This window comes from Panicum virgatum, chromosome 4K (assembly GCF_016808335.1).
Source record: "Panicum virgatum strain AP13 chromosome 4K, P.virgatum_v5, whole genome shotgun sequence".
In the NCBI taxonomy this organism is placed as follows: domain Eukaryota; kingdom Viridiplantae; phylum Streptophyta; class Magnoliopsida; order Poales; family Poaceae; genus Panicum; species Panicum virgatum.
The window spans coordinates 42543207-42563730 of NC_053139.1; the positions used below are offsets into that span (position 1 = coordinate 42543207).

General features: G+C 46.5%; 3 protein-coding genes across 5 annotated transcripts; 1 reads left to right on the forward strand and 2 right to left on the reverse strand.

Moving 5' to 3' along the window:
* Positions 1-2979: 2979 nt before the first annotated feature.
* On the forward strand, positions 2980-5323 carry LOC120704139. 3 transcript variants are annotated; one of them, XM_039988417.1, is made up of 5 exons: positions 2980-3203; positions 4120-4202; positions 4292-4433; positions 4587-4647; positions 4880-5323. In XM_039988417.1, exons 2-5 carry the CDS (start codon positions 4160-4162, stop codon positions 5057-5059), a joined length of 426 nt encoding a protein of 141 aa, XP_039844351.1. In that variant the 5' UTR covers positions 2980-3203; positions 4120-4159; the 3' UTR covers positions 5060-5323. The 3 variants fall into 3 exon arrangements, with proteins under 3 accessions (XP_039844351.1, XP_039844352.1, XP_039844353.1); XM_039988418.1 differs by having other exon boundaries at positions 2989-3203; positions 4138-4202; XM_039988419.1 differs by lacking the exon at positions 4120-4202 and having other exon boundaries at positions 2993-3203; positions 4203-4433.
* A 78-nt stretch (positions 5324-5401) lies between these two features.
* Positions 5402-8676, reverse strand: LOC120704138 (cryptochrome DASH, chloroplastic/mitochondrial). Its single transcript, XM_039988416.1, has 12 exons — positions 8251-8676; positions 7931-8070; positions 7585-7803; positions 7367-7507; positions 7090-7281; positions 6968-7014; positions 6720-6796; positions 6479-6554; positions 6315-6384; positions 6095-6218; positions 5939-5988; positions 5402-5686 (listed from the first exon to the last, which is right to left on the reverse strand). The coding sequence occupies exons 1-12, from the start codon at positions 8555-8557 to the stop codon at positions 5492-5494; spliced, it is 1638 nt and encodes a 545-aa protein (XP_039844350.1). The 5' UTR covers positions 8558-8676; the 3' UTR covers positions 5402-5491.
* A 482-nt stretch (positions 8677-9158) lies between these two features.
* On the reverse strand, positions 9159-19564 carry LOC120704140 (glycosyltransferase BC10-like). Its single transcript, XM_039988420.1, has 11 exons — positions 19250-19564; positions 18060-18547; positions 17160-17258; positions 16242-16342; positions 16093-16164; positions 15861-15951; positions 15595-15675; positions 10214-10270; positions 10006-10128; positions 9895-9933; positions 9159-9696 (listed from the first exon to the last, which is right to left on the reverse strand). Exons 2-11 carry the CDS (start codon positions 18402-18404, stop codon positions 9568-9570), a joined length of 1137 nt encoding a protein of 378 aa, XP_039844354.1. The 5' UTR covers positions 18405-18547; positions 19250-19564; the 3' UTR covers positions 9159-9567.
* Positions 19565-20524: the final 960 nt, after the last annotated feature.

Genomic DNA, 20524 nt, shown 5'->3' on the forward strand with positions numbered 1-20524 from the left:
CGTGTACGTTGAAGCCAACGCCAGGAGCGAACGTAGAGGTCATCCATCTTCGCTTTTCTTCGGGTAGTAAGACGAAGATACGCGAAGACCTGGCGACGCAACTGTCAGGGCAAGGAGTCATCAAGTGGGTCCCATGACCTTCGACGAGATGGACGAAGAGGACCGTCTGGAAGTACGGGCCCGTCTGAGCTGTAGCGCACTCACGTTGCCCTAGCAAAATTACATGTACATTTAGGAATATTCCGAGAATATGACTGTTGTAAGGGTGCAAAAGCGTAATTGTATATAGGAGATGTAACACCACCTATAAATACTCCTTGTCATGCCCATTGATTGAACAGATGTAATAGAGAGAGAAAACTTTTCCTCCTTGTTTTGCGTGTTCATTCATTACTGTTGTAGTGTCCCTCCATTCCGGAGACGCTCTGCACCAACAAACATATTATACAAAAATTCAAATTTTGAACTAAAGTCGGTTTTTTGTTCAACGGACCGGTTTCCACTCAAACCGGACCGGTTTACCGGTCAAACCGGTCGGCTAACCGGTGGAAACCGATTGAACTGGCGTCTATAGTTTGAAATTTGAATTTGACCGTTTTTACCGGTTTCCGGTCAAACCGGACCGGTAAACCGGAACTGGGAGGTGGCGGTTTGACCTTACCGGTTGGTAAAAAAACCCCTGGTTATGAGTACCATGATAAATAATAAATAATGTCAGCACTCATGACCACTGGAGGCTCGATGACGTCCATAGGTTGCAACTTCAACAAAACATTAGCTTATCAACCCATGCAATGACAATAACGCCATATAAATGTACAAAGCATAATGTATTTCTTTAAATAAATTGCTAGAAAGACTATAAAAAACCATTTGCCATGTCGTATTGCACGGAGCGTGCGCGCGTACCATGCTAATATCTATGCGTACATGTTGCATGCTAGTTTTCACACACACATACACATCTATAATAAGTTGAATTCGATCTATTCAATTTGACAATAACATTGTACATGTATACATCATAATATGTACTATGTGTCAACAACAAAAAATATAAAAGGTGAACATCCAAGTGAGGGGATGATCCCTGCATAGTGCGGTCATTAAATATTGTATCAGTTCTTCAGATTGGCTCTACCAAACCCATCAATTTACACTGACTTGGCAACACTAACAATATGCACTAGCTCATGTCACTATCAAGTTCAGAGAGGATATTGACTATGCACTGGCTTGGCGCAGCCAGAAGTTTAGATCACTATCAAGTTTAGCATAGTAAATCTCCATTTACTAGAAATGCTCGCGGGGTTGCCGCTTATGGCCAGTGTCTGTCCTCCCTTTTTTTTTTGTGTTCCTCTGGTGAAGCGAGGTAGAACATTGTGAGAAATGAGAAATTATCAACACCACCAGTGTCTGGCCTCTCATTTTTTCTTGTTCCTCTGGTGAAGCGAGGTATAACATTGTGGGAAGTGAGAAACTGTCAACACCAGTGAATCTAACTTTTCTCCTCAAAAGATAGGTATCTTAGAATCTACCATTTCATCATGTACGTTGTGATACGGTGCGTACAAATGTTCTAGGCTGTCTAAAGCTTTTATTCTATTTTCAATTTCATTTTTTATCAAAAATATATAGTTCAGCAGTATTGTGGTGCTTGACCTTGTTCTGGAATTAATGATCCTATAAGGTGATGTATTTGGCCATTAATATGAAATACATATGATTCTTCTCCTTTGTTAATGTCTTTTATTATATTTGCTCTCATTGAGGTGAAGGCAAAGAGACTATTGTATTGCCTTATTCTTTATAAGAAATGCTTCGATTTTGTGCCATTTTTATCATTAATTAACCGTGAGGGTCTTTATATGGTGGTATCTTTATTTTTCCATTTTTACAACAGTTTGTGTATATAATTTGTTTGCTATATGCCGGCTCTCAGTTTAGTTACATTTATTGGTAATATAGCTCCACAATATTTACACTGGTATTTTGGTTCACCTAAATATGATCGTTTATCATATGATTTTTTTAAGTGTTGAATATATTCTACTGTATAAGATACCATGCCTTGATTAGTATTAATAATTATCCTTAATCTAATGGCTTCGATGGTGCCTGCTGCTACTCCTCCGCTGCTTTACCTCCTCCAGGTGCTCACGGCCGGTTGCTGCCTTCCAATCAGAGTCCTCGACTCCTCCTCCGCCGCTTCACCTCCTCCAGGTGCTCACGGCCGGATGTAGCCAGCCACCGGCCTTCGTGCTCTACCTGAGACTCGCGCCGCCTCGCAGACCAAAAAACAAATCGACCGGAAAATCGAGCAGTCTCTATCCGCGGATCGTATCAGCCATGGCGGCCGCCGCGCAATAAGGCATGACCCACCGCGACGCCGCAGGGACGACGACAGGGTCACGACCCGAGCGTCCGCTGGTCTTTGTGTTCCCGGGACGCGGAACACGGCGTCGGTCGGTGGCCGGCGCAGCAGCCGGAACTATGGAGGACGGAGGGAGGTGCGGCAGGACCGAGAGGCTGAGGACGGTGGGCGGGCAAGCGGATTCGCGAGCGTCCGGGTTTGTGGCATAACGGGTAAGAGACCCGTGACGGTGATGATCAGACGGCTGATATCGTAAGTTTGCTAGATCCAACGGTTAGAGGGCTAACGGGCGACATGGCGCGATGGTTTGTCCGCTTTTGGTGCAGGAATCCTAGGTAGAGATTAGCATAGTATAAAATGAAAACCATAAAAATCGTCGTCGTGCATCCCATATCCCAATACGGCGGCGCGCGGGTGCCATGGCCCACGGGAAGGGCGCCGCGCAACTGCACTGCACATGACGCGGTCGCACGCGCCGCGCCGTCAGCCGCCGCCTGCCCGCTCGCTTCTTTCGCTTCGCTTCGATCTCTCTGATCTCGCTCGTCCCCGCGACGCAAACCCTCCCTTATCCTCTCGCCCTCGGCCGTCGCGTCGCAGCCCAGCCACGTGAGGCTCGCGCCCTAGCGCCCACCCGCCCGGTCGCTTGCGTCGCGTCCCGTCCTCTCTGATAAATACCTCTCTCCCTCTCGCTTTCCCTTCACTTTCGCCGAGAGGACAGGCGGCTGGCCGGGGAGCGCGCGGCACGGCGGGGCGGTTCTCCACGCCTGACGTCCTACTCCTATTACGCCCTTCTCCGTCGCCGCCTCGCCCCCTCTCCGTGGCGGTTCAGGTGAGTTCCTCTTCGATTCCTCCTCTTGGCCTTGAGGGCCGCCAATCTGGCGAACTAGCACCGGGTGGCGGAGAAGAGGTCGCTAGCGGCCGCGCTTTTTCCAGGCGGCGTTCGGCTTGCTGTGGATTAATCGCTGTATTGTCGGAAGGCTGAGGCGGTTCTTGGCTTAGGTTGGGCCAAGAGTCGTGTGTGGGGTGACTTCTGTAGATTAGTAGCATTGTTCATTTCACGATTTTAGGGGTTCAAAATACGAGCTTTTATTGCATCTTTAGGTGCTTCAGGGCCTCTGAGATGACTGGACCAATATTCCAGATGGGTGCCAATTGATTTGGCTTAGGGCCCTGTTCAGAGGGGGCAAAAGTTGAGTGGCTAAAGCTGAGTGCTAAACTTACACCTCTCAGCACTCATACCTTGACCAGAGTTTTTGAGTCTTGGCTAAACTTTAGCATATCCTGTTAACACTCCTGTTTGCATACACTAGTGCCAAAATTTAGCACTTTTATCCATTAGCACCTGGATCCAAACGGGTCCTTAGTTTATGGTTTTTTTCTTTCTTACAAGCTGGGTACTTTCGTGGGGGAAAGGAAGCGAATTTGCGTAAATACTTGGTTGTACCTTGGGGTAGAATGCCTAATGTATTCAAAAAGTAATTTTTTTTTCTATCTCTGTGGACGTGAGAAGTTCCAGCAGTAATGATTCTGGGTCCCTGTTTGAAAGATGCTGAATACATCAAATGCAAACTCTGCCGTTGATACTGGGAATACTTGAACCCTGCTTCTGGATAGAAGACACGGGTCATCGTTATTTCCTTTGTTGATGGGTGTTTGATATTGGGTGCCAATGTGCGAAGGCGCTTGTTTACCGTTTATAAGTTTATTTACTCTATAAACCATTGGACTTGTACTTAATTGTGTAGGGGCTTTGATTTTTGAAGGAGCCTATTTCCTGTTCCTGTCATGGGTTTGGAACATTTGACGAATTCAGCTAATCCTTCATCAGGTTCTACCTGTGATTCTCTGCACATAATAATATAGTTTCAGCATGGAGGAAACCTTGAAACCGTGACTGAGATACCATCTTATGAAAAGGTTTCCCATTTTACGGAATTGAAGCAATGGAGGAAATGAAAAGACTACAGGGTCTGAGAGCAGAAACATTGAAGGAACCCTGCCAAACCCCAGAAAGTAGAGATGGAGCGATCAGATGTCCAATTCCGTGTAAAAGCAGCAGGTACGGTCCAGCCCTCTGATCTGATCCATCTGGAAGTTGTGGTACTTACTTGCCATCGTACTTCTAAATATTTGTATAGTCTATCATACACAAAGCTGAGTTTCAACATTCTGATGTTTAATCGTGCTCGTGATTTTCTTTTTCATGACTCAGGTGGTATAGGGATCGTGAGTTGAGAGCTGCACAAGATCTTTCTGATTTCATTCTGAGCAAGGTTTGTTACTCTACAGTTCTTTCATAATACTACTATATGATGCCTTTTGAAATGTACTTCCAGTTTTCTATTCATACTATCGCCTTTTAGCGTTCCATTCCTTTCCCTTTTCTCTATCTGTTTTGAGTTGGTGTTGGAGTAAATTTCTAGCATAGGTAAATTTAAAGTGCCACCCTTTACATGGAACCAAACCATCTTGATATTCTAAGCTAGAAGGTTTCACAATCTGCAGGCTTCACCTCCATACTTCATGGGGTCTCCGCCAGTTCGTGCAACCAATCCTCTTGTTCATGATGCCCAATTCTGTGCATGGAAGGTACAAGGTGTTGATCAGTCTATAGGGATTCCTATACCGACCAAGGGCTACAATGCTCACTACTGTGCAACGAAAGGATCTATTACGAAGGCTTGAAGCTATATTTATCAGTTTCATGACCTCTCAGTGACGTAGTTGTAACTCTGCTTCTCCCAGCAAGGCTAATTTGTATATAGAGTCATCGTGCCTTTTGAAGGTATGAAATGTCTCATTTGAGTGTTTAGAGCATGTCATCGGCAGTGTTGTAAATATCGTTTTGATTAGTTTTTTTGGTTAATGGAGCTAGTTTTGGTGAATAAACACTTGTAAACTTTGTTGAGAAATGAGGTTACAAGAATGAAAATGTTTGGCCTTTCTTCAGTTTCTCTGTGTATGTGCTGGATGTGGGATGTTTATGCCTTCTGATGCTCTGTGCTGGATGTGCTGACAAACATTGCAAAACACAGAAGAATCCTTCAATGAACTTTTGCATAAGGCCATATAGAAATTCGTAAATCCTCACTCTTCAACCAACTATGTTAATTTACTTCATCTCCTGTACATGTTCGGCCTTCTCTGCCTGTTGAACTGCTGATCTTTTTTCTGATTTCCACCATCGAACTTAAGTGGGACGATCTGCCTGATGTATGACGCCCCTGGGAAGTTTCTTCTTTCCTTCGCCAGCGACCGGAGTTCTGGTAACCAGTATGAGACGTACTCCCCTTCAGGATCGTACGTTTTGGCCTGCAGAAGGATGTTCACGCACGGTCACCGACAGTTGATTGAGGTATCACTAGTATTGCTATGATTGTAAACAAGCATGTTGTAAAATTAATATCTTGGTCAGTGGATGCAGAAAACCTACAATTGCATACGAGTGTCAACATTAGCTAATTTACCTATTCATTACAGTAGTCTGATTTTTCGGGTAAGAGTTCAGTCTGGTCAAAGAAGTATTTCAGATTTTATTTGTTACTCTGGAGTATTGATGCTTACTTGCTTTGGGATACTGAAGTATCGATCTTCTCGTGGATCATTGCCAACTCCTGTCAGAGTACAGCAATAAAATTTGTCAGTAGAATATGTTTCTTTGTTTATACTGTTATATCCAGAATTTTGTAATATTGGGTACTAATAAAAGACAGGACCAACCTGCTCCATATGTCCAGTTACCATAATTTGAAGCTGGGTCATAATCCAATAAGCATGTCTCGAACCATTCTGCTCCCATTCTCCAATCAATACCCATATCTCGGACAAGAAATGAGCAGACAATCTACATAGAAGCAATGGTAGAGAGATGAATCATTCGGGACTTGTGACCCACAGAATTAACTCCTCAGCAGTTATGTGCTCGGATGCCGAAGGTCACCTGACGGCCACGGTTAGACATGAAACCAGTGGCTGAAAGCTCCATCATGTTGGCATCAATAAGAGGGTAGCTGTAAATTTATCACCACCATAGCTGAATCAATAGGCATAATGAATGGTAGTTCCAGATGTTGAAATATCGAAAACAGTTGAGAAATATGGTACCCAGTTCGACCATCTCTCCAAGATTCAAACAATGCTTGATCCTGACTCCATTTGGATACTACTTTCCTCGGACCTCCTACAACAATAATTTGCAGCAGGAATGCAGTATTCTAAGATTTACGATCCAAGAAATATTTAATTTTCCCAATGAAACAGTTGTACATTCTTTTCATTATAAAAGTTTAAGAAGATCTTATACAAAATCTAAGGACAAGAGAGACAGCGTCATCTTTAGTCTTACCTAGGTGAAAAATGGAGTTCCCATATTTTGCTGATAGAAATTTGAAGTAGTCTCTCCATATCAACTCAAACAAAACCCTGAAGCCTCACATATCAGAAAAATGCGCCCAATATATATGAATAACAACGTGCCTGAACAAGTTCAGCATGAAAGATGAAACTAGAATATAAACATAATAAATTTGATTTCATGGGCAATTTAGCTGGAACTTGAGCCTGGTAACAGTAAAACTTATAAGGAACACTAACCAGTATGTAGAATCATTTGCTACTCTTTGCTTCTCATATCTTTTCACCTGCACCATGGAAGGACACAACATATTGCATTATGCAAAGCTAACGATCTCTTCAGTCAATCATGAATTCTTTACCTCTTCGCAAATGTAACGTGGCGAAAGACTGCCAGAAGCAAGCCAAGGAGAGAATTTTGTGGAGTAATCTGGACCTAACATGCCATTCCTGGTCTCCTTGTAGACTTTCAGCTGATCCTTCTTCCAAAAGTACTCATGGACTCTTCCGAGAGCTGCATTCTCTCCTCCTTTGAAATGCATTCCCTTCTCAGACTGCAGAGAGGAGGAAACAATACTGAACAAAATTAGAACTAGTGAAGTTTCTGACGAAAGCACAACTGGCTTCAACTAAACCTGCCTTTGTGACACTCAGGCCTAGAGACTCCAGTGTTGGTATTGCCCCCCACCCTCCAATCTCATCTAGGCCGTAACTAGGGGGCGGTCCAAGCGATGGCGGCAACTTGCTGCAATTCCTAACCGAGGACTTGGATTCAACCGCCTGGTAAAAATTGTTGCTCCAACATCAACCCATCACTCCTGGAAAACAGCCTAGAATTTGCAAAAGAAAATCCCTACCTTTCTGAACTGTGTGTACACGTCTGGCAAGTTGTTCACAGTGAACGGGAGGTCATCAATATGGTACATTGTTGCTCCCCAGATGAGCTGCAGCCTGGGGTTCGGAGATTTCTTCTGGCCAGATGTTCCTCCTTGAGTAATCTGAACTTGCTCTAGGCCTTTGCGCACGAGGCCCTCGACGAAGAGCTCCTCACTGCAGGTTTCCTTTTGAGCATAAACCTGGAGACACACCACGTACTGACTTATTCTTTGCTTCCAACCATGAATCCACTACCCGAAGATCTAGAATTCAATATCAAGCTGTTCTAGAATTAATTCAGTGACAGAACTGTGCAGAGGAACCTACAGTATGTGCACTGACAGCCTTTGCAATTGTAGGAAGGATCTCTTCAGGCTTGCCGGTTCGAACTAGTAAATCGAGACCCTTTTTCTTCAAATTATACTTCAGATCTCCCACACACTCTACCAAGAACTGTGCCCTCAATGCTGAGCAGGTGATTGGATTTCACCGGAAACACAAACAAATACACATAAATCAGCAAGATTTCCCAATCAGGAACTGCTTGCATTTTGCTCTACGGTGCCAAGAAATCATCAAACTCCTTATCGTTCTCGAGCGTCAAATTCAGCAGCAACCAACAAAATGCAGGATTGGTCGGTCCTCACCTGCAGTCTTGGGGAACCCGAAGTAGTGCGTGCTCCCTTCGAAGATCCGAGGATCAACGCAGAACACCGGCAGGACCGCCTCGGACGCCGCCCACGCGCGCACCAGCGCCTCGTTGTCGAGCACCCGGAGATCGTTCCTGAACCACACTACAGCCACCCCGGCCCCGCCTCTCCTCAAGCTCGGCGACGTATGCCTCTGGAAGGTCTCGTCAGCCACCGCGCCGGTCTCGTCGGCGCTGAGAGAAGGCACCGGCACCGCCGCACCGCGCACCGGCCGGGACGAAGAGCTTGAGGCGGCGGCGTTCATGGCGAGGAAACGGAGGCTGGCTGGTGGATTGGGGTGGAGGAGGAATCGGGGGTAGAAAAGGGAGGAGGCGGAGAGGAAGAAAGGAAGTGGAGAAGCATTTCTTGGACCGGGGATTTGAAAGTTTTGAAAATTTAGGGAGCGGTTTGCGAAATGGAAGGGGAAGGTGGAGGGAGGAGCGGGGAGTGGTGCCACGTGTACGCACCTGAGTGGTGCTACGTGGCTGGATGTGGACCTGTAGAAATAGGTCGTGGATTTTGTGGGCCAGGGCAGAATTATGGCAGGTGGACCTTAGATGTCAGAATATTATCTAGGAGATGGGAATTATCTCTAGTTAAATTCTAGGTATTTTGATTTCATAAGCGGCAGGGGCAATGAGCCTTTTTGTGGGCCACGATAGAATTGACAGGTGGACCTAGATGTGAGAATATTGTCACGGAGATGGGAATTATCTCTAATTAAATTGCAGTTATTTTGATTTCATTAGAAGCAGAGGCAATGTGCCTTTTTTTTGTCTCATATTAATCGCGATAATATTGATTTGAATTTGTATATGAAAATCTCATAGCAAAGTAACAATTAAGATATTAAAAGTAACAACTCATGTGGAAGTTACAACTCATAGATTAACCTTTTGGTAACTAAAAAAAAATTTATAAAGTTATGTGGAAGTTCTCTAGCTATCACTTTGTGTCTACAAAGAATGGATCATATAATGACAGTATGACAAAAATCTCTTGGAAGGAATGAGGGAGGAGAGGGGGACTACTTATAACACACATTGAACACAATAAATTACTATGAGGGCAGTGTCATTCTATGAACATTGCTGTGGCCCTTCCCTGGGACAGAGAGCTCCAAGTCGTCACTGTTGATGCAGTGGTAATCGGTGTCTTTTGGCTCTGATCCTTGTTAAGAAGTATAGACCTCACAATTTACATAAACATGGAAAATCTTGTGGAATTTGTGGCTTCAATCAGACCATATGCCCAAGGCAAAGAATTAGGTTGGGCTTAAACAGATGTATAGCTGGTGAATAGCTTCAGTAGGTTGTCAAGTGCTTCAGGATTAAACTTCCTAGCGAAAAGATAACATGGTCTCTTTGATCCATTCCACAAACACGGTTTCTGCATCACAAGTTTCTGCAATAGAAAAAATAAATTAGCACACCAGCATTCAATTATTGTTAAGATGCATTGAAGCTGGAAAATTTATTGTTTCATGGATGTGAAATACAATTCAGGAGTTGGCATAATCCATGATAAAGTTCATGAACAATTTCTTTATTTATTTTTCGTCAAAACTCAGAAAGAATAACAGCTACAAATTGTTGTGCTTACCTTCTCATCACTTGTTACATGGAAGTTCTCATCAATTGCCTGCACATCGGAAAATGGACATTAATATCATGTGCAAGATGAGAAAAACTCATACAGCTAGGAAAAACATACCGTTATATTCTTTAAGAGATCATAGGTGACATCTGCAGCGCTATATGACCTTGGATGCCATTTTCCCTCAGACCAATCCACATGTGTAACTGACCAATTAGAGATGCCACCAGGATCTACCATCTGAAGTTATGGACATGAATTAAGCAAGCAAGCAACCTAAAGAAATAACAGCTGAATGTCACTTTTATAGATAGCGAATACTGACATTGAACAGGGTTGGCAAATAATGCTCATCTGCAATACAGTTGCGCCCCTCAGCTGGCTGCAGATTATAGGAGAAAGGTAATTCCCTTAGAAAAAAGAATTGAGTTTACTAGAAAAGTATTTGTGAAACTGTAAAAGGTGAAAATAATGACGATAGGTTCAGATTTGAGAAACGGTGACTTGAACATATGGACCCTTTTGTAGAGATACAGAAGATTGGGAAACACCACACACCCAATTGGGAGGGTGACCTTTCATATATATAGCCGGGACGGCTTGGTGTACAAGTAAGAGTTGGAGTACAATACAAGTCAGTTATACATATATCTAATACCCGCCCGCAGTCTGAGCGGGAGAATCTCGGACGCAAAGACTGGACCTAAAATCAGTGAACAACTGTACAGGTAAGCCTTTCGTCATGATGTCCGCGAACTGATGAGAAGAGGGAACATGGAGCACCCGAACCTGACCCAAGGACACCTTGTCGCGGACAAAGTGAATATCAATCTCGATATGCTTCGTGCGACGATGATGAACAGGATTAGCCGTCATATACACAGCACTGACGTTGTCGCAGTAGACGATCGTCGCCGAAGACAGGGGCGCATGGAGCTCCTGAAGGAGCTGACGAAGCCAGCAAGACTCAGCCACAGCATGTGCAACAGCACGATACTCAGTCTCAGCACTAGAGCGGGATACCGTGGTCTGGCGTTTTGATGACCAAGACACTAGGTTGTCGCCGAGGAAGATACTGTAGCCTGACGTAGACCGCCGGGAATCAGGGCAACCAGCCCAATCCGCATCAGAGTAGGCTGTGAGACTATCGACTGATCCAGTGCCGATGTGAAGACCAGTAGATAGTGTACCTTTCACGTAGCGCAAGATCCGCTTGATCATCGCAAGATGAGGCTCGCGGGGATCATGCATGAAGAGGCACACCTGCTGAACGGCGTAGGCGATGTCGGGCCGAGTCAGCGTGAGGTACTGAAGAGCACCGGCGAGACTCCGGTACTGAGAAGCATCTTCAACAGGATCGCCATCTGTAGCAAACAGCTTGGCACGAGTGTCAACAGGTGTCGCTGTAGAGTGACACTCGGCCATGCCAGCACGCTGAAGAAGATCCACAGCGTACTGTCGCTGAGACAAAAAGAGGCCATCAGTAGATCGAGAGACAGAGATCCCGAGGAAGTGATGAAGGTCCCCCAAATCTGTTATGGCGAACTCCGAGTGTAGGCGATCAGTGATGCGGTGAAGCAGATCAGTCGAAGAAGCTGTGAGGACGATGTCATCAACGTAGAGGAGCAGGTAGGCGACCTGACCGCCCTCTTTGTAAACAAAGAGAGGTGTTCGTGACCGAAGCAACGAAGCCGAGGGTGCGGATGTAGTTGGCGAAGCGCTGGTACCACGCCCGAGGTGCCTGCTTAAGTCCGTACAAGGACTTCTGCAGCAAGCAGACGTGATCCGGAGAAGTAGGATCGACGAAACCAGGCGGTTGCTGGCAGTAGACCGTCTCCTCTAGATGGCCATGAAGAAAGGCATTCTTCACGTCGAGCTGGTGGATCGGCCAGGAGCGGGAGACAGTCAGGCTGAGGATGACCCGTATGGTGGCCGGTTTGACAACCGGACTGAAGGTCTCGTCGTAGTCGATGCCGTGCTGCTGCGAGAACCCGCGAACAACCCACCGGGCCTTGTGATGAGCGAGGGAGCCGTCGGAGTGGTACTTGTGCTTGAAAATCCACTTGTCGGAGACGACGTTAGCGCGGGGCGGTCGAGGAACAAGCCGCCAGGTGCCGTTGTCGATGAGCGCCTTGTACTCCTCAACCATCGCAGCGCGCCAATTTGGATCAGCGAGGGCGCTGCGATAGGTAGCCGGGAGAGGGGAGGCGTGAAGCGTGGAGCTCGCCGAGAGCGCCAGACGATCCGGCGGTGGCGGTAAGGAGCCGGTCTGGGACCGGGTCACCGCTCGAGATGGGGCGGGCGGATGCGCAGAAGGAGCCCGAGGTCGCCTGACGTAGACGCGGAGAGGCCTGTCGCCGGCCAAAAGCTGCTGCATACCAACAGCTGGCTGGGTCGTCGAGGTGCCAGCAGAAACCGGCAGCGGATCGACAGGAGTCTGCACAGGGCCAGCGCCCACCTGCTGAGGAGCGCCGGGGGCCGGGACCTGGCCGATCAGACCGTGCCAGATGATAGCAGGGTCGAGATCGGCAGGGTCCGGTAGGGTGGTGGAGGGTTCCCGCGTGCGCTCAACGTCCGAGGACGGAGCTGGCACGGGTAGACGGTCCTGCAGGAGAAAATCAAGTGAATCCGGAGACGGCTTCACAGCCGCAAACGGATAGTAAGCTTCATCAAATATAACATGTCGAGAAACGATGACTCGACGAGTGGAGAGATCCAGACAACGGTAACCCTTCTGATGAGGAGGGTAACCAAGGAAGACGCAGGCAGATGAGCGGGGAGCCAATTTATGAGGTGTCGTGGCACTGAGGTTCGGATAGCACAAACAGCCGAAAACTCGAAGATGAGAATAGTCTGGCATTTTCTGGAACAAGACATGGTAGGGAATACCATTGGCGATGGACGATGAGGGGCGACGGTTAAGGAGGAAGACGGCAGTAGCTAGTGCTTCGGCCCAATAGCCAGGCGGCATAGAGGCATGGATCAGCAGTGTGCGGACTGTGTTGTTTAGCGTCCGAACCATCCGTTCAGCTTTGCCGTTCTGCGCGGAGGTGTAAGGGCACGAGGTGCGGAGCAAGATGCCACGGCCAGCAAGGAAGGTGGTGGTGGCGTTATTGATGAACTCGGTGCCGTTATCGGCCTGAAAGCAGCGGACAGGCAAACTGAATTGGGTGTGAGTATAGGCAACAAAGTCAGTAATATGTTTATGGACTTCTGATTTATGCCTGAGAGGGTACGTCCAGCAATAATGGGTAAAATCATCAACGAAGACAAGATAATATTTAAACCCAGACATGCTAAGCACAGGAGATGTCCAGACATCACAATGAACGAGTTCAAAGGGAACTGAGGTGCTAGACGACGATCTAGTAAATGAACGAGTTCAAAGGGAACTGAGGTGCTAGACGACGATCTAGTAAAAGGAAGACGTGTGTGCTTGCCAAGTTGACATGCATGACAAAGCCCACGAGTCTTTTTATTACAAGATATAACTGATACTTTATTCAAAGAAGCTAAGGCTGCAGGCGCAGGATGACCAAGACGAGAGTGTCAAAGTGCTGGAGAAACAACGGCATGGTAGGCGGCTGATGGCGTGAGGTGTGGGAGGGTGTAGAGATCCCCGTTACTATTGCACCGAAGAATTGGGGTCCTGGTCTTCAGATCCTTAACAGAGAAGCCAAAAGCGTCAAACTCAATAGAGCAGTTATTATCGTGAGTAAGCTGGCGAACGGATAATAAGTTACGCACAAGATGCGGAGCGATAAGAACATTATTGAGTTGAAAGGTATGCTCAGCTATAGGTATGGTGGAAGTGCCACGACAGGAAATTGGAATAGAGGTACCATTGCCAACTGTGATGGATGATGGCAAATGGGGAAGACGGGAAAGAAGTATACCGTCGTTGGAGGACATACGTGATGTCGCTCCAGTGTCGAGGACCCAGGGGTTAGCGCCGTGGGCGCCCTACAGAGCCATCTGATTGAGCGCGGCGATGAGACCCGGCTGGTCCCACCCGCCCGGGGCGCCGTACGTCGAGGGCCCGGCCACAGGTTTAGAAACCTGAGTGGGCGCAAAGGCCGTGTGGGCCTGCTGCAGAGGCATCATGGGCGGACGCCAGGCCTGCTGGTTGGCCCATCCCGGATTAGGGGTCCATGGGTTAAAGCAAACCCATGGCCCAGTGGGCAGTGCAGCCTGGGAAGGGCCCGCAGAGGCCTGAGGAGCCGCGGCCCGCTGCTGGTCGGCCGCCGTTGCCGCTCTTGGCACCCTTGGCGCTCTTGCCCTTGCCACCGCCCCCTCTGTGGTTTGAGGTCGACGAGGAGGACTGGCAGGAGGGGGAGGTGCAGGTCGAAGTGGTCGAGGCGGCGAGGGCGGTGTCGGAGGAGGTCTTGCCCTCGTTGCCGAGGCGGATCTCCTTCAGCCGCAGCATGTTGGTCGCCGACTTGAAGTCCGGAAGGACGGCCGAGTTGGCGATGATGTCGGCAGTGTTGGCGAAGTGGGGGTTGAGGCCGCGAAGCAGGTTCAGCACGAGCTGAGGGCCGAAGACGCCATGGCCGACCTCCCGAAGGGCGTCGGCTGTCTGCTTCATGTGCTGGGCGTAGGTGTCGATGGAGAGATCTCCTTGCAGCAGGTTGTGGAATTCCTGTTCAAGGATGACAGCACGGGATTCTTTGTTGGCTTGAAACAGATTATCAATCTCAACAAAGAGGGAACGAGCCGCCTGGTCCGGCTCCATGGCGAGGTCGAGGACGGTGTCGTCGACGCATCCGTAGATCCATCCGCGGACGCAGGCGTCCGGCTGCGACCAGGTGAGGTCGTTGGTGCGCGCGGCGACGGTGCCGTCGATGTGGCCGAGTACACCGAACTTGGCGCACATGGCGGTGAAGAACGCCTTCCACTTGGAGTAGTTCGGGCACTCCAAGCTGAGGTTGAACGGCACGTGCTGACGAACCGAGACGGAGGCGTACGGGTTGACGAAGATCGGTGCAGCGTTGGCGTCCGTCAAAGCAGCAGAAGACGGGGTGCCAGAGGCCGCCGATGTCGCCGACGAAGAGCTTCCGATGGTGGCCATGATCGCAGCAGATCACGATGGGGAGGCGGCGCGGCCTGGACGGGCGGCGCGGCCGGGAGTGGTGGACGTGCGGGCCGGGGGTGGCGGCGGACGGGGCTAGGGCAGCGGAGTAGATGAGATCCGAGGAACTAGGCCCGGACTCTTGATACCATGTAGAGATACAGAAGATTGGGAAACACCACACACCCAATTGGGGGGGTGACCTTTCATATATATAGCCGGGACGGCTTGGTGTACAAGTAAGAGTTGGAGTACAATACAAGTCAGTTATACATATATCTAATACCTTTTAGATTGTTATGAGGAACTATGCAATGAAATTCACGCATTTATCTTTGTCCCTGTACATATTCAACTGTTTACTTCAGTTTCTTTAACCTTAGTGTCTGAAGTTCATTTTGCTTTTTAAAAAATCAAAGGTGTTTTGTGAGTTCTGGATGTTTTTTGATGCTAGTATCTTATCCAAACAGTGTTTCCAAATTTCTTACTGAGACTGAAACAACACTGAACTTCATATCAAAAATACATATTGTAATTTGCATATCAAGTTATGGTTGTATTATATGCATGTTTCCTACCTTATCATTTGGTATCTAGTTTTGTTCTATTAATCAAAGATAATAACTCCATAAATATACCTTGCAATATAGCTTGAACTTCTTGTAGTACAGGCTGTCCGCCAGAATCATTAAAGCGTGTCTCCGCGTAACTGCAAACCACTACAACAAGAACAGAAATTTACACAAGAAAAAATTAAGATGATTCGGTAAGCAACAACCAAATTCTGAACATGTCAGCTTTATGCCATGTAATTTCTTTGACAAATGATATACTACTAAATGAATGAATTTGGTAGCAGCAAGTATTCCATATACTAACAAACCATTATAGAGAATAACCGTACCTGGGCACCCTTTCTAAAGTCCCTCTCGTCAATTTCAGGAAACATCTCAATAGAATACCTTCCAGTGCCATGTGGACCTGGATCCTTGAAACTTAAATATTGAAAACAAAGGCAAACAAGAATCGAAGTGAGTGTATATATGAACATCTTCAAGAAATAAAAACAAAAGTAAAAAACATTCTCATATGATTTTTTCAAATTGATTTTGAAACATAAGTTCCAGTGTTCTTACCAATCAACGAAGCTAATGTTCGTTCCCATCAGGTAATTATACACATAATCAAATGAATGCAGTGGAACACAGCTGTAAAATAAAGTAAAGATGGCTCAATAATAAAGAAAAAAGGATCAAAATGCAATCACCATAATCAGAGACAGAACCTGTCAGAGAGCAAGACAAAAAATTGATTATCAACATCTTCCAGAGCATTCGCTAGTAGCCTCTTCTCAGCATCAACCATTGAAATCAATCCCCAAATTACCTGCATAATAAATAGATGCTATGCTCAAATTCAACAGCCACAAAATTATGACATATAGCAGTATTATAGTCCATTAGCGGAAAAGAATCCAATTGAACATACTCATGGACATGGACAACAATCCCTTCAATTTGCAAGAGGTGGATTCAACAGTTACCATTAGTATTCTCAAATATCAGTACAAAAAGCTTGTAGTGATCTTGTTAAGGATTTGCTGTGGACGCCTTCCTAGGAGCCGATGTCCCCGTGCCGTCAATATGCTTGGACTGGAGGTGGGTAGCAATGTTGAGGGAAGGACTGGAATAGTACTGGGTCTTGTGTGTGTGACATCCGCTATGTTGGCCTCAACGACCGACAGCAGCTTGTCACCAATGGCTTGATGGTGGTTGGGAATGGCGGTGATGGGAGGTCGGCACAGGATCTTGAAGATCTCTGATACCAGATGATGTGGGATTTGAATTTGGGAGAGAAGTAGGAGAGATAGAGCAAGGATAAATGTATACTCCCTCGAAGGGAGACTCTGTATTTAGGTTTAATTCTTGCTTGATTTCCATGATCAGCATCCCCTCATATATATATAGGGATGGTACATGTTACGCATCCTTCAAGCTTACAACTCATCTTAACTTATCTTCTAACAAACCGAGCTAAGAAATCCTAACCAAATATTAAACTTGTCCAACAAACTGAACAAGCTTCAAACTCTATATCTAGGCCAAAACAACTAATCTGAGAGGGAGGGTCCAGGCAACCTTGATAAAGGATATATCTTAAGACAGTTAAATCCAAATGTGTGAAACACAGATAAAAATATTACCGCGTCACTGTGAATATCTCGACCAGAAAACAAAGAACTAGTATGAACAGGCTTTTCACGTGATGCATGCACATAGATGGAGTATCTTCCCTCGTGCCCCTGTTTAGAGAAGTTAGAGTGATTCAATTTTATATAAAGCTAAAATAATAAATTATATAAGAGATAGGAATTATCACTACGGACTAGTACTTACTAGCAATAAATATTACCGGCTTGGTACCAATAAGGTGAAAACATGCTTAACCTATCTATACAGATAAGATAAATAGATTCTTCAACATGCAATGCTAAAAGATGCATGAGAATCCTATGCTATCAGCATAAGTATAAAAACATAAATTTGAGCAACATCTATGATTCTAGACTTCTAATGTAGCACAACTGGGCAGTTTTACCACTATCTAACATAGGCTAATAGGGGAATCAACATATTGGAAAAATTCATTCTCACATTTGGACCACATTTGGCCCTGCAGAAAGCAAGCATATGTCTGCTGGGGATACCGACATTACAGTTTACACAGACAAGTTCAAGATTCAGCATAGCTGTCTAAAAAAGATACCATGGTGATTCAAGTATTCAACCCTACTGCTAATTTCTACCTCCTCTCCAGAAAAAACAAACATAAGCACTCCTATGGAACCAATATTTCAATAATACTGCAGTCTTTACTCATCCTATTATAATAATAAACATTAAAAACAAGGAAATAAGCCACTAAATTGTTTCTATGGACCCAACCTGGGTGTCTACATATCTACAATTGAAAGCCTTATGACACCTTCCAGTTAAAGGAAGCACAAAAATCCTAGAAAGAATTATACTCCTGAAGAAAACAAAGACTTTCCATAAATAAATAAAAAAAGTGGCACAAAGACAGCAAGTACATTTGGACCAACCTGTAAAAACTTCTCCCACAATTTCTCGAAGGGTAATGAACCAGGCGTCAAGAACATAAGGGCGATCTTTGGATTTTTTGACACAGGCATGGGCATTGAAAGGATATCCCTAATGACTACAGATGAAATAATCTCCTCATCAGTCCGCTCCCGCGGGCCCATAGAAGGGAGCCAATCCTTGAAAGGTGTACATACGCTTGAAGCAAAGAGGTAGCACTTAGAGTAGCGCCGTGGTGGGAAAACATAAGCCCCAATCAACACGACCCAAACCATTGACAAGAGCACGATTATCCACATGGGCTTCTTGGCCGCAGCCCGATGACGCTGAGGCATCATGACAGTCATATCCTTGCCACCCCACTGTACACTTGTGGAACTTCTATCTCCTCACCATCCTCAGATCATCTAAAGCTCTTTTGTCACCATCAAAATCCAGTAATTCAACAGCTACTACGAGGCCTGATGAAATTTCAGGTCAAGGATCTTTTCTGCAGGTGCAATACACGACAAGCACAGCATTAGTACATTAACCCATCCAAATGATTCAAAAAAATCAACCAAGAATGCTCCTACATACTTTTTATTGTGGCGTATTCAAGTCAGTCACCAAGATGTGCCCCTACAATTCTACAAACAAGCACTCCACCCCAGTAACCTGATGGTTGTTCTAGTACAATTTCCAATGCACTAACTAGTATGGATCAGTAGTGATCTGTTCTGAAATTGCGATGCGAGCTACTAAGATTGAATGGGCACTACTAATCCAAATCCCTGAAATATGCAGGCTTTCCAAGTTGGTAGAGCAACTCAGCAATTATGTCGAGGTAGGTGAACTACAAAGTCCAAATCAGGCGATGTACATAAAAAGACAGCGAGCGAGTCCACGGCGGCGGCTTGCGAAAAGTCAAGCTCTGACCAAGCCAAACCACCGCATCTCAATCGCATTACCGGCTCGATCCAGTAAGCGCCCAGCCCCCGCCCACAACTACCAAAGCAAGCCAAATCACAGCGCCAGCACCGGAATTCGCTCGTAAATTCACGTAAAAACCGAAGCTTTACGCCCAGAACAGCAAGACGAAATACCAAACGGCATAGAAGCCGCCATCCATCCAGCAGCGGAACCCAATGCCAGGAGCGGCCGAGCAGGGGCAACAGATAGAAACACAGCATGAATGGCACAGAGTCGATACCTGATTGGAGAGCGCGAAGACACGAGCGCCGCTTGGGGGTCCACCGCCGGGAGCTCGCTGCCTCCGGCCGCCGGGGATCTGGAGCCTGCGGAGATCGATCGGATTTGGAGGCGGAGCTGAGGCGACCGAGGCCACGAGGGAGGTGGTATAAAGAAAAGGATTAATTAAGCTAGAATTGGCACTAGCTGGTTATGCTCAGTGGGTTGGCTGGGGTAGAGGTGGAAGCTGGCTGGCTCTTGCCGCTTGCTTTGCTTGCGGAGATGTGATGGGTTTCCAATTGGAGGGTGGGCAGGAAGAAGAGAGGAGGGGAAGCATGGGGGTTGGGAAAATTTGGATTAAGTAACGCCTGGGCGTGTGCTTTTGCGCCTGGGACCCCATAAACTTTCTCTTTTTCGGAGCTCCCGTGGGATTAGAATTATCCTTCTCATGTTTCCAGATTTGGGATTGTTTATGCAGAGACTGGAGTATGTTTCAATCCGTGCATTGAATCCCGAGACATGTCGTAGAAGTATTTCACTGTAAATTACTAGGGTCATAGGATGAGAAAAGTTTACATGTTCCGAGAAAGGTGAATTTATCTATTTTTTTCGGACATATTTGCTAATTATCATGGTAGAAATCGCTAACAGAAGTTTTTCTCCGTGCCCAAACTATTCATATATTTGTGTAACCACAGAATAAGACGGTTTCTGTGAATATTCCACTTTTGCTTGAGGCTGTTCCTGACAAATTAATGTTTTCACCTTTCTCCAGAAGAATGTTATCCTCAAATTGTACTTGAAAACTTTCCCCAGGGTCCAAAAGAGGAATACCGTTGCTTGAATACTCGTCTTTGCCGGTACCTTGGGTACAAAAGCAAGTACACATCCGTGTGAATGAATACCAAAAATTGCAGACACCGGAGAATATTCGCGCGCCGCCAAGAAAAAGAACCTTTGACCATTAGCAGAAAAGGGGGAAATCCCTGGACTACCTAGTAGTAGCAGCTAAAAAAGAAAAAAAACATTCTCACTGCTCGCCATGTTGGATCTGCGGAGCATCCGCGGCCCTAACAGAAAACGAAAGCGGTCGCCGGCCGTTCCATCCAGCTGCGGGCGCGCATCCGGGCAAGGGCGAGGTGTGCTAGAGACAAAATTAGGTGGGCTGGCCATGGCCATGCCTGTGGCCGGGCGTTGCTGCTTCGGCTCCGTCACCGCCCCCAGCTACTTCCAAGAGGATGCTGGATGATGCCATGCATCAGCGTGCTTCCAAAAGTCGCAGCTGATGATGCGGCAG